Source organism: Catharus ustulatus, chromosome 2, assembly GCF_009819885.2.
Source record: "Catharus ustulatus isolate bCatUst1 chromosome 2, bCatUst1.pri.v2, whole genome shotgun sequence".
NCBI classification, from domain to species: Eukaryota; Metazoa; Chordata; class Aves; order Passeriformes; family Turdidae; genus Catharus; species Catharus ustulatus.
Window position 1 is genome coordinate 20427632 of NC_046222.1, and position 25456 is coordinate 20453087.

At 40.3% G+C, this 25456-nt stretch overlaps 1 protein-coding gene across 2 annotated transcripts; it reads right to left on the minus strand.

Annotated features, from left to right (window-relative positions):
- Nucleotides 1-410: 410 nt before the first annotated feature.
- TFG (trafficking from ER to golgi regulator) lies at nucleotides 411-23571 on the minus strand. Of its 2 annotated transcripts, none has more exons than XM_033051402.1 (9): nucleotides 23428-23571; nucleotides 21015-21119; nucleotides 19197-19405; nucleotides 12676-12759; nucleotides 11665-11811; nucleotides 10046-10213; nucleotides 7641-7781; nucleotides 3642-3731; nucleotides 411-1195 (listed from the first exon to the last, which is right to left on the minus strand). In XM_033051402.1, exons 3-9 carry the CDS (start codon nucleotides 19378-19380, stop codon nucleotides 834-836), a joined length of 1176 nt encoding a protein of 391 aa, XP_032907293.1. In that variant the 5' UTR covers nucleotides 19381-19405; nucleotides 21015-21119; nucleotides 23428-23571; the 3' UTR covers nucleotides 411-833. The 2 variants fall into 2 exon arrangements, with proteins under 2 accessions (XP_032907293.1, XP_032907294.1); XM_033051403.2 differs by having other exon boundaries at nucleotides 411-1192; nucleotides 23428-23541.
- Nucleotides 23572-25456: the final 1885 nt, after the last annotated feature.

Here is a 25456-nt window from a genome sequence, read left to right on the forward strand (position 1 = left end):
TTGAGTCACTAGGATTGCACGCCCAAATTCTTCTGGGTGGTAAAGAACCTGTGGAAAGGAGGGGGTTTTTAACAGTTCTTTTCTAAAGGTACACATTTGGTTTAAATTTTCAAGTAATAAATTAATTCTCTCCCACACCTTGTTAAAGCAAAATTGGTAACAGGCTTTAAGAAGTTAGGGAGTGGTCCTAACTATTCGGTAAAAGGGTCACTTGACAATCAATGACAGAAGACACCACACAACCACCCCCTGCTGTGGAACCTCAGTGAAAGCCATCTGCAGTCCCATTTACACACCCAGAACCAGCATCGCTGCTCTTAACCATGCAGTCTTTGCACCCAACATGCACACTAGTCTTAGTACAGTTGTCTTGCTCAGTATTACCTAACTTCCAAAATCAAGATCAGGCATTTAATAGATTCGGGGTTTTTATTAGTTATTCCATGTGAACATTACAATTTATAATACATCATATCTAGTTTGACTTCCAGAATGAATCTAATTTAGTACATCATCGTATTAGTAAAAACAAGCCTGATAAGTGGGCTAAATTTCCAACTAGTATCTTCATATCCTTCAGACAAGGCAAACTAGAATGTCAATCACTTTACAGACATTTAAGTAGTGTTTTCCAAAAACCACCCAGCCCCAAATTAAACTAGGAAGCGAATACAATTTAAAGCAGGAAAGATTTGGTCATTTCCCTCCCCCCAGCAGAATTTAATTAACAGCTATAGTTTTGCTTCATTACAGTTTTGGAATCTCAATTAAAAATCCTGGAGTCTGTTGGGATGGAATCGCACGTGTCAGTCACCGTCTTCAGGGGCACCTCCCTAGCGGTAGCCGGGCCCAGGCTGGGTGTAGCCCTGTGGCCCGAAGGGGGGACGGCTGCGGGCGTAGGGGTTGGGCCCGCTGGGCGGGGGGGTCATGGTGCTGCCAGGCGGGGGGGTGAAGCCGGGCCGCGGCTGGAAGGTGCCCGGTGCCGCCTGGGTGCCGCTGTAGGCGGCGGGCTGGGAGGCCTGCGTGGTGTAGGGCTGCGGGGGAAAGCTGCCCGCCGGGTACTGCGGCGGCTGCTGCGCCGGCAGCTGCTGCGCCTGCCCCGGGAAGGCAGCGGCTGGGGCCGGGGCAGCCGCCTGGCTGTAGGCCGGGAACTGCTGGGCTTGCTGCGACGGGGGTTGCTGCTGGTTGTAGCCTGCTGGAAAGAGAGAGCAAGGTGGGGTGAGAGACACTAAGGAACCGTGGGTGCCTGCAGAAAGACCTTTTGTTCCTAATGCTCACAGTGACAAACGCAAAATGATGCAGGAAGCACAGAAAAGGCAAACCAAGCGTGAACTGCGAGTTTTCCTGCCTTTCACATAAGCCGGGGTTTTGGTGCACACCGTGGCAGCACAGCACACTGACAACAGTTACTATAAAACAGTTTTCCTGTGACTGACAAGAAATAAAGGAAAAAAAAAGACAAGTAGTCTTTTCCATAATATCACACCAAAAAAAAAAAAAAGTCTTCATTGGCAAATAAGGCAAAATTCAACCCTTTTCCCAAATAAAACCTCTAAATTAAACTGTCTTGATTATACTCTCAGGGTTTAATATAAGTCATACCTTTGGTTAAATGATAGGTGTTCTCAGTATTAGCATTAAATATGAAAAGGTTGTGTAGAACAGAACACTTTAGCACAAAACTTCCATTTACACATGTCCCAGATTTGATTTTTCTGTATAAAACTAGCTTCCAAAGGGAATTTCTCTTCTCAAAAATTTTAAAATGGAACAAAGTCCTTTCATGAAGAAATAGCTACTTTTATCATCCATCATGAAACACACCTGCAGCTACTTGCAATGAAACCTCTCCAGTGACTGGAATCCTGTCAGCATTAAACACCAGACACACAAATTATTAAAAGTGCACAGCCCTAAATGGAAAGAGAAGGGTAAGAAGGCGCTGCAGTTAACTCACCTTGAAACTGGGATCAGAATTTACTCATGAGACAAACCTCTGAAGGGTCCATTTTTACACCCATGTATAAATAGCCACTGTTGCCTAGTAGATCTACAAGAGTGGGAAGGGATCCTGCTCTTGGGGAGACATGGGTTCGAAAGGAGACAATACTCATGAGAACTAAAGCAACACAAACAAAAAGATCCTATGACTCAACATCTCCAAAGGTTGCTGTCAAATAGGTCCTCAAAAAAACCCCTCTGTTTCTGAAGATTAATTGTGAACTAAGTTATGACAAACAGAGGTGCCCCAATAAGTTTCTGGCAGCATTTCATTCATACTTCATGATGTTGATTGGAAAGCAAAACTCACATTGCACTACCGCTTTCACAGGAATATCAGTAAAATAATGAATTAGACAATGGTAGAATATGTCTGGAAAGCAGATTCCTTTGTTTCTCCCCTCAGTTTTTAAGCCTAGAGAGTCAGACAGACCCTTCTACTTCCAACAGGCTTGCTACTTCTGAAATTATACCTCAGTACATCTGTCTCTGTATTCTAATTACAAATGGGGGGGGAAGAAATCTGCAGAGAACACGATACCATGCTGACACTCAAACCAATGAGCTCTCACACCGTGCACAGGAACATGGTCTGAAGCATAGACCTTTAGTCCAAGTATTCTAGGGTCCTTATCCAAGCTAAGCATTGAATTTCTTCATGAGCTCTGCAAATCTTCTCATCTACATAAAAACTGATGCACTCCCACTGTGCACCAAGAAAAGGTCACAGCGGCTCTGAGTCACTTAATTGGAGTCTTTTGCTTAGCTTGAGGATTTTTTAAAACAAGGAATGATAAATGCTTTATATCATTTTCTGAAATTAGTCAGTAAAATACAATTTGTTACAGAATCTACTCTTACAGATTCATCTCTAAACCTCATCTGAATAATCATTCCTAGCATATACTATGCATTCCTAGATGCCAGCTGCTTCTAAAGGAACTGAAAGTTCTGAGGTCGCATTTATTTTGGGTATACACCAAAGCCAGCTTTTCATAATTCACTGCACATACTGCACATAAACCACTAGTGCACTAAAATATTCTTCTGCTAAAAGTCCACTGGCACTTTTACTAAAGGAATCAGCAAAATCAAAAACTAAAAAAGCAAAACTATCACTTGAAAACTTCTCTGGGATTCACAGTATATGTAATAGCCAAGGATTTACTGAATGACAACTACAGTGTTTACACCACTGAATTCTGGACAAGGAGATCATTCTAGATGCAAGAAATAGGGGCCATCTTTAGACACCTTCGATATTTAAGGAAGGTAAATTGGGATGTTTAGTCACTCACTTGCTAGAATCCCATGACTGCAGAATATAATCATGAAGGCTGCTCACCCTTCAGGTGATTCATTTTGCCTGCATTTCTAACAAGGCATTCTGCTGATTAGAAATGATGTCTTCCTTTGATCACAATCAAGTAGGACTGAACTCTGACTACATATTAACAACATAAACAGCTACAGTGCTCTCTTCCTGGCAACTTTTGCATTGTGCCAGTTCCCATAAGGAACACAGGCATCTGGGCAGTTCAGCACCCTGATCTGCCCCACAGGGTTAGGAACTGAAGCTGACAGGGTCAGGCACTGCAGGAGAGGTCCTGCAGCTGAGCTGCTGCTGCAGAGCTGCTTACCTGGGTACTGCACACCGTACTGCTGCTGAGGCTGAGCCTGCGGCTGCTGACCAGGGTAACCAGGCTGCTGGTACTGCTGATACATCTGACCTAGGGATTAGAAACGCATTTCATTGAAGCCCAGTACCCTGGTGCATTACAGAGAATGATACCCTGACGGTTCAACATCACAGAAACAAACCCAATGACATCAAAGTAGAGATTTTAGTTTCTGAAACATGTTGTTCTGACTAAATAAAGTTTATCTAACAAGTTACATGAGGCTTACTATTGCACCTTTTCAGAGGTTGCCAGAAGCTATGCACCTTAGTTAGCACTACTCTTTTGGGTAACAGACCAGGAATCTTTAAACATCTTCATAACTGCTCCAGAACTTACACTGTAAATTAAAGTACTTCAAAAGTTAAACATGTCCTCAGATTGTCTGTTTAGATTAGGTTTTTAAGACCATTTTTGCAACCAAGTACTGTAAGCAGAGTGGTACACTATTTATGCTGACCACATTTTCCAGATAAGTCATCCATCTCTTAGCATTGCCAAGTTTTCTTAAGAGACCCAGCGGTATACACTCAAAGCAAAAATAAAACCATACATTCTTAATCTTAAGCTTGGTAGTCCAAGTCAATGCTTATTTTTCCTACATTCACTGTTTTCAATATCTTGGCCAGAAGAGGCAGAATATTTGTTTAGACAACCTATAGGTCCTGTTGAGGCTTTATGCTTCTGCTGTTTTTCAATCTAGTTAGCCACAGTCAAAGAACAAAATCAATTATCTGCCAAAACTAAAGCTTAGCTGAACTGAAGCAGACATGGAAACTTTACTATTATGAAGTGTTACTGTACTATTATTCATTCTGCAAAGATCAGCAGACTGTATAAAGAGACTGTAAACTCCATCTTCGGAGCTGCACCAAGACAAAAGCAACTTGACTCTGCTCCAAGTCCTCCCAGACAGACCCCTGTCCACACTGATTTAAAGTAACTCCTTATTTCTTCTTTTACCTGCATTATTTGCAACTGAAAGGACAGTATTTTACATTCACACTAAGGTGTTTGGAGTATTTTATATTGCTGCAGTCACTTAAAATATTATTTGGTGTGCAATTATTGTGGGATTATGAGAGTGCAAAACACAAGGCTTGCAAAGAATTTAAGCCTGTTAGTTTGATAATTAAGAAACTCAGAAAGTTCTCTTTCTGAAACTCATTTGACATATTCTGGGAGAATAACCAGCAGGCTGCCTGTCTCAGGATAACTCCCAACCGGCTAACAGAGACCACACTGGCACCTGCTGGAAATCCCAGGAAAAGGGATAGCAAAGAAACAGCATGGAGTTTTACCAAAGGTTTCTAAGCAGGCCTGCTGTCTTCTCCAGGGCTGAGACGTTAGTGAGGAACAGAGAGGTGTTCCAGTGCCATTTAAGAAAACAGTCTTAATATACAGCCATGATCCTATTCTTCTCTTTCCCTGGATTTTTATTCTGAAAACTACATGAGCTACAGCACTGATGTCTGGTTTTGTACTTAGCAGTGCTTATTGCAGTGAAGGGTCTGCCAGCATTTAACATTGTTCCTGTGCACTGAAAAAGACTTCTGGTCTGATTCAGAATATAGATCATTTACATATATTCACACAACATTCTTTTCCCTAGAAGATCATGAAGTGCTTATGGGACTGAAATGTCACATGTATTTCAGCAAAGACTAAAAAAGCCTCCACATCTGCATATAACTGCTTGTTTGTGTGTGTTCAGGACTGAATTTAGCGGTAAAAAAGTGCAGGCCACAAGACACAGCACTGTACTAGAACATCTTTGCTGGATTGATTTAATTCAAATTAGTGAATGCTGAAACTTCTCAAGGGAGGTAGCCCTTCAGTAGTAACAGCACACAGAAGTAAGGAGACTTGATACACGCATGACAACCCTAATCATCATCACAGTATTTACTGTCAGAGAAAGTCATTAATAAATAAACCCTGAGACACCAGAATGACTGACACATAACTGACACCACCAGTTCACTTGTATCTTCAAAATATTGGGAAAGTGTGTGGGAGAAGCAGAGCTTGCAGTGTTTTGGGTTTTTTTATGAAGTGAACTAAACATTTCAAACTAGCTTCAAAACTAGTTTCTAATAGAAGCTGCTATTGACTAGCAGTGCCATTTATGTGAGTCCATCCTGCTGAAAACCTAACAAAACTTATCCAAAGTTCTGGCTAGGTTATGGCTCTGTGGGGACAGCACAAGCCCCCAAATTACCACTGGACTGAAGTACTATCAAACCTCAGTCAAGTACAGAAAACTACTCCACGTTTCAAAGAAAAGTCTTTGAACACTTTGGAATAAAATTGATAATCACACTTACATTACCCAGCTTTGCTAAGAGACTGCTGCTTACCACACATATACAATGCACAGCATAAGCAATGTATTTCTAATTTCTAATGAGCAAATACAAAAGTTCCTTCTGATCTCTTCCCAAAGACTAAACCAGAGTGAGGAAAATATAACCAAAACTTAAAAGATTGCAGTAGCAATAATAAAAGCTACATAAAACTATAGATCAAGCCCTTTATAATTAGTACTGTTGCACTATAGTTTCCTTGACCCAAGATTAGAAAAATCACTACATCTACTCTGATACACGAGCCTAACATCTTCCCCAAGTAAGATGAGTTTTACTAAAACAAATACTTTTCCCCTTCCCTGCTGGTAGCAGCCATACAGGATTCCAAGTTAGTGTTGCTAGCGCTTTTAAGCATTTCACTTCTTTGTTTCAGTTCCAGTTTAACAGCAACAGTTAAAACTTCTTACCTTACTGTATTGAACTAAAGTAAAAAACCTAAACTTATAAAATGCAAGTTCAGTAACTGAGAATATGGTTTCTGAACATTAAATTTTCAGGCTGCCAACAGAAAAACCTGGAGCCCTTTTTTGCAAAAGTAACTTTTATACATAAACACCAAACTGCTCTGTATCTTTAAGCTACAAAGATGTCTCTTGCTGCGTTGTAACACTTGACTAATAAGGAAGAAAAGGCTGAAAGCAGCAAAAGAAGTGTTTCATAAGCTCCACTGCAACCAACAGTATTCATACCTCTTTAAATATTATACATAACTACCAGCTGTTCAAATGCTCTGCTCAATCAAAATAATACTTATTTCCTTCAGGCAAGACAATGCAAGTGACTCTGGATACTGTGACCACCATCTCACACATATCTGAGCATTACATCAGTAAAGCAAGCATCAGGGGGCTCTCACTTGTGCCTACACCAGCACAGAAACAATTTCATATTATTATTCTTCATATAGAGGAAGTAGTAACAAAGCAGGTTATTTCACAGACAGTGTAATCCAGAAGTGTGCAGGTCTTAAGGTTCAGCGCACTTAGAAAATAGCAACAGAACAAATGATGGTTAAATGTAGGAAACCTCAGAATAGGAAAATTGTGAGAAGTTAAATAGCATTTTTAAGGGCATAGTGCAAACAAATCCGAATACCAGAGTTAAGACCTTAAACTTTAAAGGAGAGTCAGCTGAGCTCTCAGGAGTTATAAGGAACTACAACGCATTTAAGATGGTTACAGGGTTTAACTTGACTAGCACAGAGCCATACACAAAAAGGAAGCAATGAAATACTAGCTCCAGTCTGTTAGATAGAAATTATGAGTAAACAACAGTTTTAATACATACTAGAGAAGTCCACAAACTGTTAGTTGAGTGAAAGCTCAGCAAAACACACAGTGTATGACACAACACAGATGCAAGCAGAAAACAGTTCCGTGAAAACTCTCTCGTGTCACAGCACCCGCCCTTTCAAACAGAGCCACTGCTCCACCTGCTGTTTCTGTATCGACCAGCATGGGCAGGGAGGACAAAAGCTGCTCTGCCTAAGGGCATCGATTTGCAGTTTGGTAACCACTTTGTGTCTGCTAATTCAAGCCAGGATCAGACAACGTCCTTCACATCCTGGACTGCAGAAAAGCACACTGCTTACCTTCCACCTGCCCCGTCTGCGGCTGCGTGCTGGGGTAGGGTGGCTGCTGTGCCTGAACCCCAGGGGGATGGGCTGCAGAGGAGGAGGAAGCTATGCTGTCTGGTGTTCCAGATCGCTCCTCTGCAGGGGCACTGGGGGGTCCTAGAGGAGCAAGAACAAAATACAGTATGTGAAATGAACACCGAGTTGAAATTCAAAAATTCTAATACAAGATCCCTCCCTTGCTATGTTTTTAACATTTTTCCCCACTTCAGATTTACATGTGTGTCGTACTCAAGCTAAAACTAAGCGTATATTTGCACATCTAAACTTTCATTTGAAAATACTGGGGGGGCAGGGAGGGGAGGATTTTCCACCTATCTCTAGGTCACTCAGATTTCACTCTTCTGAGGAATCTGACTCATCTGTGAGAAAAAACTCTTCATGACAGCGTATTTTTTCAACAGTGTTAACCTTGCACACAAACACACTGAAGAGTTGCCATGTTTGGACACAACATGCATTTACCTATTTTTTTCTTATCTGGAGGAAAGGTAAAAGGTTGCATGGAATTATCCAAATGGATTAGCATCTCATTGAGAAACACATGGACCAGGCCACAAAGTGTTTTACTGATAGTCAAATAGCATATGTACAGGAAACCTCAAAAGAGGTGTTAAAATCACACTCACAGACAGGATATGCAGGATTCAGTCTAAAAGCAATTGTCTGTTCTGCTAATTCTGAAAATATTCCAGTTGATAGCCAAAGACAGCATGTAAACTGGGAATTCAGACTTTCTCTGCATTAGTAAGAAGTTGTGAAACACACGTGAACAAATATAATATACTGCAATTTAATGCAAAATATTTTGTTAAAAACCAGGGAGCTTAAACCTGGATCTTCCCAACTGTATGAATGCTAAGAGACACTACTTTCAAAAACACACTTTAAGTTAAGTACAAGTACTAAAACTGCTGCCAATTCAGTTGCAATTTTAAGACAGTTATATTTACACAATAGAAATAAGCATCTAACAAGCCCCTAATTGTGTTTTCATGTTAACCTTATTAGGGGAAAGGTAATTAAATCTGTCTACTATTTGATTTGCATTTATATACCTAACTGCAGGATTACATCTTTAGAAATGGGATTTCTTACACCCTGCTTGAATGGTCTTCTATGGAGTTCTTTGTACATTCAAAGAATGGTCAAGTCAGTTCACTCTGTCAGAATTATGGAGGCAGAAATATTGAAGTATCACTGATCAAAACATTAACTGACACTGACAAAACCACTCATTCAAAAATTAGCTCGAATTTTCTGCCAGTTGTGCTTCACTTGCTACTGCTTACTTGTTCAGATAGCCCACTGCAAGTTTTCAAGTACCATCTGTTTTGTGAAAGAACCATGCTGTGACAGTAGTCAAAATGTGCCAGGGAGGAAGAAATCACACAATAGGCTTGGTCCACAGACCAGTACTTCATACTGAAGTCAACCACTGTCTGTGGGTACAACTTTGGTTCCTGCATAGTCACAGTCCCACAGTGCAGATCTATTCCTCTTACTCCACATTTTTGCCACGGCAGCCATACTGGAGGAATGAGCTCCAGTTGCTACTGATTTGCTCATCTGTATCTTCACACATCATATAAAACTCACTTGCTCTGGAGGTGAGAGTACACAGCAAGTCCTGTTAGCTAACAGCAGTTTCATTTTCATGTTTTAATGAACCATTAAACCTTGCCAGGCCCACACAGGTTCTGTGCAAAATCACTTCTCTAAGTTTTGCATCACACTCCCACATTCTACATTGCTTTTCTAGCTTCACTTATCCTGTCTCAAGCTGACAGCATTCAGTTTAGTATAACCAGTTTTCATACGCTTAGCATTCTATTACTACACCAAACAGCCCTCCAGCTCTTGAAAAATAAATGTAATTCAGACAGGTATGTTATTCCTTTCTGCTGAAAAACTTCTGAAAAAGTTGATTCTATTTACTTCTAAAATGAAACAGAGAAAAGGTGGGATCATACAACACATTCTGGATGACCCAAACAGCAGAAGCACAAGCCAAGAATACGAACTGCAAGATCAAACCTTAAAGCAGAGCAGTGAGTTCTTCTATCACTGGCAGATATCAATTAAGTTAGTCCACACAATAGTTTTAAGTAATTCAAATTTTTAAAAATTGAAGCCATTTTCTACTCCAAGCTAAAACACAATGCTAAAATCAACAGCAACATTTCAGTATTTTGTATACAAAAGTTAGCACACAGATACAACACCTTAACACAGCAAGTTTTAGAATTCTGAAAAGACATAGCGAACATACATCCAACATACAAATGCTTTGTTACAAATCAAAACTGGAGTCATTGATTATGAACAGGTTTAGTTTTCCTTTTCACCAGCCACATCCTTACCTGACACCTGATCATCTGTCAAGCCAAAGGCTGACATGACATTCTTGCTGATTTCATCCTGGTTCTTTAGCGGATCGAATGCAGACATGCTCGCTGCTATAACTTGAGTGGATGGTTTAACATTAGCGTCAGCAGCAGCAGGCTTTTCGTCCCTACCATCTACAGCATCTACAAAGCAAAACGCCCAGTTACCAGCTCTCCAGAACTGAAACACCAGCACACACACACATTGCACTGTAGCAACTGCAACATCACACAGCTGGGGGGCTTTATAAATTTAACTGTTGAAATGTGCATGTTAGGATAGCAGTGAAGAATCACTGATGTACCTGAAACTGGGATGGATCACAAAGCTTAGGTTTCTTTCACAGTTACTTAAAGATACACTAACACCATGGACTACCAATGTCATATATCACATGTTCTGAAATTCAAAGGCACAAAGCTCCTGCTTCAAATAAATGAATTGTCCACAAAGAATTCAAAATTAGGAAAACATACAAGATAGTTCCAGCTTATTATAGTGTTTTATCAGCTGCAGTTTCTGTTTTGTACTCTACCTTTCTCCACTAATTTTTCCTAAGCTGACAGCTAAAGTTGAGATCTTTTCAACTACATATATAACTGAATTGCTCAGAAATGCCTTACTTAATAGTGCTACATTTCCTGTTAAAAGCTAACAACTACAGATAGATACAGACTGGCTAGTTTTGTTTAGATCACTCTTAGATCATTACTCTAACCTCTTTCCAAATAGTTTTTTACCAGAATCCATGGTATTCCACTGAAATTGCTAATTGCATCTATTATAGGAACAGGGATGGGATTTTTTTAAGTAACAAAAGCAGTAAAATTTCACAGTGCAAATACAAAAGCAATACTTCCTAAAAGTCAGGCTGATGTTCTTGGTTCACCTCTTCACTCACAGCACTGTATTTCATGACTTTGTATCATTTTTTTGTGTCCAGCTTACCTAAACTCTATAGTTAAGCACACAGAGATACAGTATTTGCAATACAACTGTCCTAAGCTAGGAGATAATACCTCAAAACTGTGAGAATAAGACATTTTTCCCCACTTTGCCCTCCCCCAAAAATCCTTTCCCACCCCTACCTGCACCCTTGTGCTGCTTACCCTGAGACAGCTCTGATGCTGGTCTGAGCGCAAAATGTGTGGATTCAATTTCCTAACCTGGCAAAAAAAGTGGATATATTTTTTGCTGAATTCACTTCTTACTGTTTTAGTGAATCAAATTTGCTTAGCAACACAAGATAAGCACCAGAGCTAGCCCAAAGTAAGCAGAGGAACTACTCAACTGTGAGCAAGAACTCTTCAGCAACAAACTATTAATTTGACTAAAAGCCCTCTCAAGACATTGCTGGGGTTCACAGGCATTAGTTACAGTGTTTTCCTACATTGCAACAAAACCTTGGCTTCTAAAGTTTAATTCCTAAGTTGGTTCAGTGCTTTACTCCAGGTACATCAAACAAAAATTCTGCCTCTGAAATAGCTAAAGTATGGGCCATCAAGCAACAATTAAGAATGATCCATGCTTCACTTTGTTAAACAGCACACCACTCTGCAAATCAAAGCAAACAACTCCTTGCCAGGCTGCCTACCACTCTCAGGCAGATTAGTGGAAAGCCCTGGTTCCGCTGGTGGCTCTAAACAGTCCAGTAAACGATTGACTTTATTGCGAAGTTCTATCAGCTCTCGGCGCAGGTACTTCACCTGGTTAGATTCTAAGGGTCTTGGTTGTCCATTCACTGCAAAACAGCAATTAGATAGAACTGTAGTAATATCCAGTTTTGACATCCAATTTAAGATGACAAAAAAATACAACTTTTACTTGCTTGCAGCATCATCATCCTTCATGGAGTTTAAAGTGACAAAGTTTAGCCCACACAGACTGAACTCATTCTAGAGTTTACTGCTCCTTTAATATAATCTCAGTTCAGCAAAAACTACAGTAGCAAAGCAAAGTCCACAGTAAGTGTCTGTATTGTTTACACATTTCCCTGAATATACCCTGAATGATGCAGTGGTTCTGGAAAGCTGTCCCTTTAGAACTAACACAGCACACACAACACTGCTGCAATTCATGAGTAAGGACAGTGTCCAAGTTAAAAGCTTGGAACTAACTACATGCTAAGTTTCCTACAGTAGCTTGAAAATAAAGAACTTTTACACAAAGGCTAAAGGATAAATATTAGTTCCAAGCAACTAACACTAGTTTGGAGCAGTGCACCACTGCAAAGTGTCAGCTTCAAATTCTAATGCACCAGTGAAGAAAGCCCCACAAATGCTAAGGAATGGAAGAGAACATGGAAAAGAGCACTAATGAAGAATTAATCACTGATCACATGTATATGCATATATGCCAAATACTTTAAGCAATCTTATAAAAAGCAGTAGTATCAGTTTCCATTAAGTTTGGAAGTCTCATGAAAAACATCAAAAGAAAACAGATTATCATGTATTAACTCAGAAGTTCCAACTTACTGACTGCATTTTCTCCACCTTCTGAGGTGACAAATTTAATTTTTTTGTACCTGTCAGTGAAGTCCACTGCCTGAATTTTAATAAATAGTATTTAAAAGAAATAGAAAAATACAGTCTTCTATACTTACCAAACAATGTCAGTTTAAGTATCCTACTGCATTGAATTGCAAAGGAGAGATCTGAACTATCAAAAATTGTTATAAGATCTCCATCTGAAAAGAACAAGAAAAAGTTACATTAAAATCATAGCCTATGACTACCGAGCTTCACATCAGGACAGAAACGCTCCTCCATTACTGAAAAATAATTTTCCCTATTTGATTGAGATCACTAGAAAAAATGTTTTATTATTTTGATGCAAGAATCAGTGTGCAGAGAAATCATGCACAGAAGGTAAGACAGAAGCATGACTGGCTCCAAAACAGAGTCTTCTGACATTAGCCTTTGATGTTCCATAGCTCACCACCTTTTATGTTTACACACATATGAAATATTAGATGAAATATTAGAGCTAGGAGTTTATGAAGTCCAACACCAGGAAGAATGATGCTTCCAGTTAAAAGTGAAATGCCTATGCCAAGTGGCTCCAGAACACACTGTTCACAAAGAGACAGGAGTCAGATAAATGGCACAAGCCAAACCCAACTCAATTTTTAAAAAACAAAATAAAATTTCAAATTACTAGAACACTTCCACAAGTTATATTCAGAATATGAGCTGCAAGAATATTACCATTTCCTTGCTGAAAAACAAAGTTCATGTATAGAAGTGAATAGTAAAGATCTCTCTCAGCTTTGACACACAAGCAAATATGAAGACACAAAGATGTCAAAGTAGTCAGAAGAAAACTTCCCTCAAATAGGAATTTGACATGAAGTCTCAACTCCTAGGCATGGATTTCTTTCATGTCACATATCAGAGGATCCTAAATAATTTGCACATAGCCATTTTTCACAGGAACTATATTAGAACTGGATGGGATCATTTATTCTTAAGATACAAAGAGCGATATACAAAGCACTGATCACCTTTTATTGTACTAATCCACAAAAGAGTACCAAGTTCTCATTAAGTCTGGTCTCTCACAATTTGAGTCAAGGAAAGTTATGTTAACATCTTTGCTTACCCAACAAAATCACAACTAAAACAAGACTACTGTCTTTGGCAGATCAGGACAGATTTTTCTGGTGTTTAACGTATTCAACAGATTATTCGTATCTTAAATGAACCCAAGCTAAACAGTGCAAAGTTAAGAGCGGGAGCACATTATCAGGAAAATGTGTACTGGCACAAGGGATAGCAGGAACACTTCCTTCCTGGGCAGTTACTGGAGTGAAACACCATCCAGTGAAGTTTCACCTTGAAAAGCAACAGTGTTCAGATAAAATGCTGAACAGCTTGGAACAAAGTCAACTCCAGGCTGCCCAGGCTCCTCCACAAAACACTCTAGCAAGGGGGCTCAGTGGACAGACACAAGATTCTGTTCTACAGATTACTGCTTACAAATTCTGAATGTATATAAATTCCTTACACATTAGTGGCAAGGCCAAACTATCTAAGTTACAGTTAAAATTATCAAATAAATTAATGCTTCAGTATGAACAGTCATAAAACACTGACACCAAGTAAAAAACAGCTCAGAATTTGAAGAATGACATATTCTAGTTTTGTAACAAGTAACACCTCTGCAATGGAAGGTTTTCTTAAGTAAGTACTATTAATAACACTTCACAGTGCCTGTCAGTCTTCAAAAAAGGTGCTTTCTAACAAAATTAAGTTAAACACTAATAAAGTGATGACATGTAAAATCATTTTCATGTTTTCTTGAAAGAAATACTGTTGCCTCCCAAGATTTTTTTTATGTCCTGTTTCCACTCTCACAATCTCAAAAGACATCTGTTGATAGCAGTATCAGTCATGGATGTCTGAGTACAGACTGGAAAGTCTCCAGGAACAAGGGTTCCAAACTCCACCAGGCAGCCTGCTCCAGTGACACACTGCCCTCCTGGCCAAAACTCATGCTCAGCCTCTCAAACTGCAATTTCTGGCTGCTGCCATCTGGTGCTACTGCAAATTGTCCACATTCAATGGTCTTTGCAACTCCCTTTCCACTGGCTCTGCCCTCAGCCCCCTCTGCAGCACAGTGAACAAGCCCAGCTCCCTCCAATGCTCCCTGACGGCCACCAGCACAAAGCCCCTCCCTGTCCTCACCACACCCTGCTGGACCCCTCTGCAGCTTTTCCAAGTCTTTTTGTACTGGAGTGCACACATTAAAAGTGAGCACAGACAAGCAGCCTCACTGTTGCCACCTCACCAGTGTCAGGAAGAGGAGGATCACTGTCCCTGTTTGCCATTATGACGCACAGCAGGACTTGGACAATCAGACTTTATCAAAGTTAAACAGATTTTTTTCCTTTGGCAATAAAGGAGGGCTGTGATGACGTGTGTGCTCCTTCCAACTCATCACTTTCTCCAGCTTTTCAGTAACCTTTCCTAAATGCTGATACCAAAATCCATCAGTGTTTTAACAAAAAGCCCTCATATTCCTCAATATCCTCATTAACACAATAAATTATAATTATTTCTCTCAGCAATCCACAACATTGGCAAAATCATCCTTTGATACTCTTCTGTCATACCAGCAAACACTCAGATTCACTGCCTGAACAAAGATGTATGTTTTAAACCATCTATCCTGCACAGTGGAATGAAAATGCACATCAACGCACATGGTTTACATGGATTAATGTCACCCAAAAGAACTGGGATCACTCCATCTTAATTTTCCTTCATCTATTTTAACCTTTAGGTTGAAGGCATTAAGAATAATGAATAAATTTTCTGTTTTAAATTGTTAGCAGAAAAAAAAGGGCTGAAAAGCACCAAGTACAGAACCTTGGTAGATGCATAAAGTCAGTTCTATGATTCCTATTGACAGACATCAAGTATTATCTAAGAGTATATGCTAGGATTCATAAGGTATATGCCACGTCATAGAAATGTCTGACAATTTAAGCATATTAGTTTTAGCAAAAAAACTTTTCATCTTAAGGAATGCCAATGAAGCTTAATTCCTGTTACCATGACACAGATAGTACTATACAATGTTATTTTCTGTTGGAAAAAAAAGCAGTCTTTCCTTTATTTTCCTTGCTAATTTTGTTACTTTAAGATCTTATCTTTCTTATTTTTAAAAGGGACAGAGTTTACCTGCTCTACAATTGCCCATGTATCATGGTCTCTGCTATGTTAATTATAATTTTTTTCTTTCAATAAACTAGTGACTCTTAATGAACCACTGGACTGTAAGGTATTTTGGCATTAATGCTGCATCATCATGATGTATTTCAACTTTCATCACATTAGAAATCTGCCTCATTCCTTCACCATGTCAGTTGTCTCCTCCTCTACTAAGCTTCATTATGTACTAGACTTATTCACTCTGATATTTCTCATTTAGTCCATTTCTGAAAAAACAAAAACTAAACACAAAACCCAACACAATCAAAAAGCCACACTACATCAAAATGCAGTTTTCTTTCACTCTGGTAAATTTATCAAAGTCTGAGAGACTACTGACTAGCACAGCAGCTTGAATACATGCAGTATGAGTAAACAATCATCTGTTACAAGGTAATGAAGAACAAGAGCAAAAAGGCCAATCTCACATTATACCTTCTGTTTTAAATTCAAGCATAACTTTAAAAAAAAGCAAAGTTCCTGTTATTTGCTTTATGGGGCCTTTTAGTTTGTGTAACTGCAACATGGTGTGCTTAGGATGCACTTTTACTCTTTGATTCATACAAATTCACTGCTGACAGTCCTCATTAGTTTGTTCGGGGTTGGGGGTTTTTTAGCTGACATTGGGTTTTGTGTGTTCAAGAACTTTAAATAGGACATGAAAATTCTTTCACATCTAGCAGAGCAATTTCCTTAGCTCAGGAGTTTAAAAGCTTGAATATAAAACTTGACTTCACAGAGCAGCATTCAGCCAGAGGCTTCTTTTCTCTGGTAATTAATAAATGCAACACACAACCTAAATAGAATGAAGAAATATGGAGAGGTAGATGAAGCATTCTTTGAACACTCAAAGACTGTGCATGTGAATTTGGAGAAGACACAGATGGAGGTTCTGGAAGTAGTGGACATTGTTAGACCAGTTTAAGATACCTCCTTGTTACAGACCCAGACAAGCATTCCTGCAGCAGGTCTGGGGGATAAATAACAAAACAAAAATAGCTAAAATGTATATATTCCAATGCATCTAATGACTGAAATAGATTTAAGAAGATTCTCTAAGAGAATCTTGGCCTACTTGAAATGAAGGATATAACAGCTCTCATATGACAAGCAAACTCATATGACAAGCCTTGTTAACCTTTTCCTTGATCACTTCCAACTACCTCTGATATTAAGAACATTTATTAGTTTATAGTAGTGATGATGAGCTAGCATAACATCCACTGAAATCATAGTGAAATAACAGTACATTCTGTGTGGTGGGTTAACCCTGGCTGGATGCCAGGCACCCACCAAAGCCACTCCATCACTCCCCTCCACAAGCAGCCAGCTCAGAGAACACGCAGTGAAAGGACAAGATATAAGAACAGGGAGAGATCACAAATCAATTACCATAAAGGGCAAAACAGACTCAACTTGGGGAAACTAACTGAATTTATTACCTGTCAAAATCAGAGCAAGACCATTCACCTTTCAACCCATCCTTGCTTTCCAGCTCTATCTCTTCCTCCCCCAGTGGTGCAGGGCCACAGGGAATGAAGGTTATGGTTTCTGCCATTGCTCAGGCCAGAAGAGTCCTTCCCCTGCTCCAGCACGGGTCCCCCACAGGGTCACAAGTCCTACCAGGCAACCTGCTTGAGCATGGGCTCCTCTCTCCATGGGTCCTGCCGGGAACCTGTTTCAGCACAGGCCTTGCAGAGGGTCACAGCCTCTTCTCAGGCATCCAGCTGCTCTGGTGTAAGGTTCCTCCACAGGCTGCACTGACATGCAGGTGGATCTCTGCGCTTCATAGACCTCCACGAGCTGCAGGGGCACATTCTGCCGCACCATGGTCAGCAACATAGGCTGCAGGGAAATCTCTGCTCTGCTGCCTGGACCTCCTGCCCCTCCTTCCCCACTGACCTTTAGTGTCTGCAGAGCTGCTCCTCTCGCATATTCTTGCTCCTCTCTTCTCTGGCCAAAACTGCATCTGTGCCGTAACTTTCTACCTTTTTAAATACGTTACCACAGAGTCATTACCACCATTTCTCCCTGATTTAGCCTTGTCTGCCCTGGAGCTGCCTGGCTTTGGCCTCCCCTGTAGCTGCCCCACTAGCAAAAACGTGGCTATGCAAACCAAATACAATTCTGAGACAAAGAAAACTAAAAGTAAAAGCAAGAAGTCTCTAGACTCGGAAAGACAACCAAAGAATGAAACTGTAATTATTGCCTCCATCATACACCATTATCTTACTTTGAATAAAACAGAGAAGTATATACTAAAAACCCCAAAGGACCATACTTAAAGTACAGGTAAGAATGTAATAAAACCAAAGTAACTCAAAGCTTTAAGCTAATGAAAAAGCATACAATCTCCTTTCACCTTTCTCATTTCAGAAAGAAAAAAAAATGTGGTAAGAGGGAAAACAAAACCAACACAAATCCACTGATCTCCCTCTCACTAGTGATCAAGACCCAAGATCTACACTACTTACAATTTTGACAAGCAGCATCTCAAAAGCTTTATGAACATTATTCAAAGTGAAATTTTATTGCTTAGATATATGAATATAAGTTGACGTTTTAGGTAGCACAGGCAACACTAAAGTTTTTTAAGGCTATTAAGAAAAATGAACCTGAATGCTTCAGTAATGTGGGAATTTTTACTGTGCAACAGCATTAGCATCAGTCTTTAAGAGACTTTGGATTTTATCACTTCGTTCCAAGTTTCATTTTATGAACACCATCCCTCTGTTCCAAATTAAGTAACTCTTCCATGCCCCATTGACATTCAAAAAAGGAAAAGCCCTCCAATCACAACTTTCTATCTGTGCATCTCAAACAGGACTCTCCTCGTTCTGTAGAAGTCTTTAAGGTTGTTTTTTTTAACACTAATGGTCAATATTTTCTTTGGAACAACCAACGTGCAACAAATTCAAATGGTCCCAGAGAGGAAAGATACCTTTTAATGCACATTTCAAGTTAAAATTATTTTTCTAATCTTTGCTGATGGAGAAAAACAGAATTACTGAAACATAAATCAAGTTTTCAGTCTTATAAGAACTTGTGTTAGATCATACATGTTTATTCTCTTTTCACCTTCAAACCCACTGAAAACTCAAAAAATGGTTAAATGAGTGAACAGAAGAAAAACCTGCAGTCAACTTCTTGCAACAGCAAAAAGTGCACTTTTAGAGAGGAAAAAAATGAGGAAATATTTCAGAAAAAAATGAAAGAAATGCTGTTAAGAGACTATAACAAGACATATAGCTTCTATTGTCCGATTAAAAAGATTTCACAAGAAACCACTTGCATTTGTCTGTGATATTTGACAATTCTGAAAGGTGGACTTCAAAGTTTGTATCCACAGATAAACCGTATCAGAGCAACAATGGTCAATTAAACCTCAACAGCAGTAATTAAACCTTACCTTCATCTTTATATTTTATTGTGACTTCATCATTGCTCAGAAGTTTTCCTCTAAAAACTCTTTGCATCATTAGCACCAATTCATCATAGGTGATATCTTCATTATGAATAGGGATTCTCCTAATATCTTCCCCAAGCTGAGCTTTGATGATCAGCTTCCCACTTAAATCCAGCTGCCCATTCATGGTGGTTTCCTTATCACCTGCAGACCTGTTAGCAGCAGAACATTAAGAACATTTCAGAAAACTGAACTGTTAGTTATTTTAATCTATCTGATGACAGTTCTGACGCTTTACATTATCACCTTATTCGATTACTTTTACATGCCCCCTACTATGTAAAAGAACAAATGGCTTTTTCATTTAAGAAAAGACTGCCAGAACAAATATCTCAAAGATTTCAGGCTATAAGGTGGCTTTACTAAGGGGATCAAGCTGAATCATGTATTATTTCCTGAACAAATAAGTGCAGAGCTAAACATCAGCTTTATCACATGGATGATCAGAACTCACTGAGGGTTCCTCTCCAGAAAGGAAGATATATAATTTTTTAATTTAAAAAAATTGTGATTTTAACCAAGATTTTAGACCTGTAAAAGCAGCTCAATAGACCACACACTAGCTACTTATTGGGCTCAACACGTGGTCAGAACATTTTGTTACTCTCAGTGTTTTAAGAGGTGAACAACTGCTCCAACTGAATAGGAAGTGCAACAAAGCCATCTTGTGTCCTAGCAGCACACAGCATATACCTGTTATATCCTTAACATTTTATGTAAGAAAATTTTAAAATTACCACTTTGTATTAAGCAACTTTCATTTAAAAACACAAAGGCTTGAATTTAAAAATCTGAAATTACATCAAAGTTACTCAAAAGAGTAACAAGAGGGAAAAAAAAAACCACAAAAAGAGATCCAGACAGACAGTCAAATGTCTCCTCCTACATTCACTGCTCCTATTGCACTGAACAGGGCCAAAACAATAGATCTGGAGTGAGGAGCAACTAAAGAAGCAGTTATCTTAACATTTGAAGTACAATTACTGGAGATCTTAAAAAGTAGGCAGGCAGGCCATAACCAAATCAAGATTTCTGAAATGACGTGCAGACAAGTATATTGTTCATTCTCTTGTGCAAGAAGAACTCTCAGACATGTGCAGCTTTAAGGATCTTATAACACAGTGCCTTATGAGAAAAATGAATTTTGCTATAATCAGTCTATTTTTAAAGTACTGCACTGAAAATTCTCTCCCACCAGAAACAGGACACTCAGCTAAACCCTTTAATACATTCCTTGATGCACCTCTATATATTTAACTCTACTGTTTCAGTGGCAATATTTTACACTAAAAAGATGCAGTATAACGCTATCTTTAGATTGCAATTAAATTGGGGAGGAGTGGTAATGAACTTAATATAAAGCAAAGATTTCAGGCAAAGCCCTTTGTTTAACCCAAAAAGATACAAGCAATTATTGAACCAAACTCACTCTCCTCATCACACATAAGAGAAGGTAGGTGGATACAGGGAAAAGGGACCTGCAATTAACACAGTCACATTGCTGCTGAGGCACTGTGATGAAACTGTGAGGTTTATTGTATTGTTAATGCTCACTAACATATTATTCAGGTTTTGCAACACAGGAGTTTTGACTGCAGGTACATCAACCTAGCCTGATTAACTTTAAATTAGATTTAAAAGCATAGGGTTTAGCACAAGTTGGTTGTTGGGATTTTTTTTAATTTAAGTATTAAAAAGTAAAACAGTATTGACCACAAGTTTCCTTTCATTTCCTTTCCAAAAATATACATTTATTATTACCTCGTCTGTCTTAGTGATGCTGGATTATTGGATGGTTTTCCCACCTCACTTCAGGACAGAGTTAGGATAAGCCGCCATGCACTATCAGTGCCAGAGAACAGTAAGCTGCATCAGAAAATAAACATATTTACAGTCACACTTCCCTAGAATGACACAATTTACATCAATCTTTCACTTTATAACATCTTAGTGAATATACCTAATTAGAAAAGCCTTACTTCATCCATAATGTAACCATCAGATTTACACTTTTGTGTACTGTAGAATTCGCATTCATCTAAAACAGATCTTGAACACAACTTTTAATTTTGTAATAGAAGACTTTTTTATTATTACTATTTTCTAGTGGCATGTAGAAATTCCTAACAGTAATGTATTCCTCTCCAGGACAGTCTCCAAGGATGATTTAGCATACAGAACAGTCCAATAGGGAACACATCTGGCTCCTCCCTCTGACCCCATGGTGTACCCTTCTGGCAACTCCCCTCTCTCACATGCACAGCCAATTTCAAAAATCCATAATCTGATTTTTAGATGATTCACTACTAACCAGAGAAAAAAAGTAGGTTCCCCTTTATCCACATAATGCTGGGCTTCCCAGCTCTCCTCCTTCAACTCAACTGGAAGTAAAGTGGAACATACAGGAAGAAGGCAGAGAACAAGCAAACCCCAGAGAAGACACAAAGCCACTCTCTGGTTCTCCAGGGCTGGCAGCTGCTCCCCTCATCCTGGGTACGAAAGGCTCCTCTTCAAAAAGGGTTGTGCCTGCTCCTGACAGTGACAGACTGTAGTGACACACTAAGCAGGGGAAAAGGAAGAGACTACTTTTCTGATGCCTCACTCACACTTTATGAAATGAGTAAGCGCCCCTTTCACCCCAGACCTGCTACAGCTCCAGGTAAGTTTACTGCACTGGACAAACAGGATACAGATAACACATCTAAGAGTGGTTGGGCCAAAGAATTCATTTAGCTGCCCCCTCATGTTGTTTAAGCATTAGAGCTGGGCACTGGTTTTGCTTCTTCAGCATTACAACATATGCTACTCAGAAACTGTTAACAGTAAGAATTGAACCTCATCTTTAAGTCCTAAACATACACATTTTGGTGGACAGAGGTGAACTCCCGTGGCATTTCAACAGATTGAACGTATCATTCGTATCTTTGTGCAAGGAAAGGAGCTACTGTAATGCCTTATTTACCAGCATCACTCACAGAAACCTGCTGTCCATCAATGACTATGAAAACAGGAGAATATTTAATGCACTTTTTTTTGGTCCAGCTGTTCTCCATTCTGCTTGAAGGTGTTCAGATTTAAAGACACGGATTCTAAACACTGCAGCTGCTTGCAACTGTTACAGAAAAATATTCAAATTACTGATTTACACAGCATTAAAGCTTCTTCCCCTCACTGTGACACAGCTGAATGGATGACTCCATTGAGAGTTTTTCAGAGAACACATCCAGAATGCACACTAATGAGCTTTTTAACAAAATCAGTTTGTGTCTACTTTCCTGGGGTGGGGAGGAATCAACAAACCAAAAAACGTTTATGTTTCAGACTAAAGATTGCTTTCATAAGAATCACACTGACATCTTTCTAACCTTCCTGGTGTACCACTTGCACTTTGCAGGTACAGACTGTCCCTCCCCTCCTGGCTCACTTTCCATTCACATCATGCACTAATCTGGGTGGTGCATGTGGACAGGGATTGCCCAATCTAGGCCAGTCACTTCAGGATCCCCTTTAAAAATCAGCATCTCATCACCACGTTGTATTTCACTACCCTTTCTGCACAGCAACAGAGAAAAACAGCCTTGCCCAGGCAAGGAAAGACAGACACTCCTGCTTCAATTTTTTCCTGTCAAAACAGGGTTAAGGATCAGGGCGAAGCCGACGAAAACACGAGCAAGCAGGACTGCCTTCCAAACGCCACCACCGAGAGCCATGAGTTTTCCCAAGACAGGTGGGGGGGTGACGAGAGGGAGCAGAAAGGAGAAGAGCTCTTTTCGGTTTTCTCCAGTTCCTACTCGGGCAGGCCCGGCCCAAAGGGGAACAGAAGTCTCAGCCAATCCCTGCCGGGCAATGAGGAGCCGGCAGCTCCCGTGGCTCCCCAAGCAAAGCGGCGGGGTGACCCAGGGAGCACCCGGCCGTGCGGAGGGAGGGACCCCGGGATCTGCCGCTCCCCGGGCCCAGGAGGCCGCGGCGCTTTCCGCCTCCCTCAGCCGCGCCCGGGGGACGCGAGGGGTCTCCCGGCACCTCCGCCAGGGGCCGCGTCGCCCCTGGCACCGGGAAACGATGGCGGGGGGGAGGGGGGCGGTCGGCTCACCCCAAACGCAAAGCCCCCCCTCTCTCCCTCCTTCCCGCCGCTTTCACACGCGGCTGTACCCGGGAGCAGTCCCCGCTCTCTTACTCTGGCCTCTCCGCCGTCCCGCCGGTGCAGCCCCCCCGTCCAGCCCCGGCCGCCGCCGCCCGTACGTGGCAGGGCAGAGAGAAGGGGCCGGAGCGAGGCTGGGCCTGCGCGAGCTGCGCGCGTGCGCGCTTCGCCGTGCCGGGCCCGCCCCCTCCCGGCCGATATGGCGGCTCCTCATTGAGCGCCGTGCTGCCTGGGCCCTGCCTCAGCCACGCCGCGCTCTGACAGAGCGTTTCTTTCGAAATACGGGCCTTGGCCTTCGTAGGCTGGCGGTGCTCAGAGAAAAAAGGGGCCGTAAAATTCCCGTGTGCTTGTTAGACACCCACACACGGAGCCATTCATCATTGAATTGTTACATCCAGGTCTTCATTACTATGGTACCCGCACACATCCTCACACACACTCTCCCACTCTCCCGTCTTGCAATCAGAGCTTGTGCCCCTAAGAGAGAAAAAACATGAACCTGCAGCTAATTTCCTGAGTTTTGTCAATGGAAAGTGCGGGAATGGATTCCTGAGGGTGCCTCTCCCAGACTGGAAGTGGGCCTGGTGCTGCTCTGAGATAGTTGGGATTCCTGCGGCCCGTTTTCGTTCAGCTGGGAGGCCGCGCTGGGCCAGAGAGGTGCCTGTGCAAAGCTACCTAAAGCACAACTGTGCTTAGTTATTTCCTGGCACTAAAGATGCCACTGGAAGGACACCTTTTCCTTTGATGTCTTAGAAAGCAAAACGTCCAAATAATGTTTTCTGCCGGGACAAGAAAAATGAAGAGTTGTTTAATTTTTGTAGTATTTGTCCTTGCTGACAGCTCTGTCCCTGCCTAGAGGAGGGTCCAACTAGCAGTGAGCAGATGAAAATGTGAGAATTTGGAATGGAAGTGAGGAAAGATGAGCACGATACAAATTTTAATTCTAAACATTTCAAGGAGGAGGAGAGGCATGGTTCAGGAGGCTTCTTTGCTAAATGTTATGAAGTATTTAGGAAATATTTGGATATTTTCATAGGAAATATCCAGAAAACTGGACATTTGCATCCATTATACTTTCGGCCACTTTTATTGCGTAACTTTGTACTGATGATTCAGTCTTTCTCCAATCCATTTCTTTATGAAAGCAGTGTTTCCAAAGTGTTTACAAGAAACTTTGTGATCCCTAAAGCCCACATATCACAAATAATACCAAAGTTCACCACACTACAAAGATAAATATATTCCACGTGTAGATAAGAGCTGGACTACTGTTCCTCTAACAACTTAGTGTATAACCTGAAAACGATCATTTTAGTTTGTTCCATTTCTGCAATTAGGATTCTCTAGTTGAAATAAAAATAATAAAAATAATATCACATAAAACGTATAATTGGGGAAGGGCTTTATGCTAAAAATGTTTTATATTAAGAAAGACATGTTCAGTGTTGTCAATAACAGCATTTTATTCCCATCTGAAATATTTAGAGACAGGATGCTTAATTAGTAAAAGAAGTCAGCACTTCCAATTCCATACATCAAATTCTTCTTGGGTTTTTTGCTTGGTTTTTTTTGGTAATATGGAAACTATTTATTTATTTATTTGTATTAAAGAGATGTTCAAAATTAAATGGGATGTTCTTTAGGGAATACTTTTGTTTCTGGGAAAAAATACCAATTATTAGAAAATATTAAGACTCATTTAAGGAGTCGTCCTCACAGTGCCTGTGTTTTACAACACAATCAAGTATCACCCTTCCTAAACCACACAAATTTCTAAAGGAACATTTCTGAAGGAAATTGGAGGAATTGACAAAAGCAAACATGCAAATGATTTACAAATAAAAAATGGATGCCCACAGGTACATGAACTTCCTATTTATAAAAAAAAAAAAAGTATGAACTAGCTGTCCTAAATAACTTTTATTGACCTTCTCTGCTTTTTCTGGACCAGTAATGATGAACTTTAGCCTTGCTTCTGATGTGACTGCTCTTTTTAGAGGTTTATCAATGCTACAATACACTTATTTTCTGTCTCACAAGACAGCATGGATTTCTGAGACATGGA

What these genes read in the sequence shown, in the direction of transcription:
- TFG (XM_033051402.1), bottom strand. Translation starts at nt 19,380, where the DNA reads ATGAATGGGCAGCTGGATTTAAGTGGGAAGCTGATCATCAAAGCTCAG. An exon ending in AATAAAATATAAAGATGAAG is followed by an intron (nt 12,760 to 19,196) that starts GTAAGGTTTAAT and finishes TGTTCTTTTCAG; the next exon opens with ATGGAGATCTTATAACAATT. An exon ending in GCAGACGGGGCAGGTGGAAG is followed by an intron (nt 3,732 to 7,640) that starts GTAAGCAGTGTG and finishes TCTAATCCCTAG; the next exon opens with GTCAGATGTATCAGCAGTAC.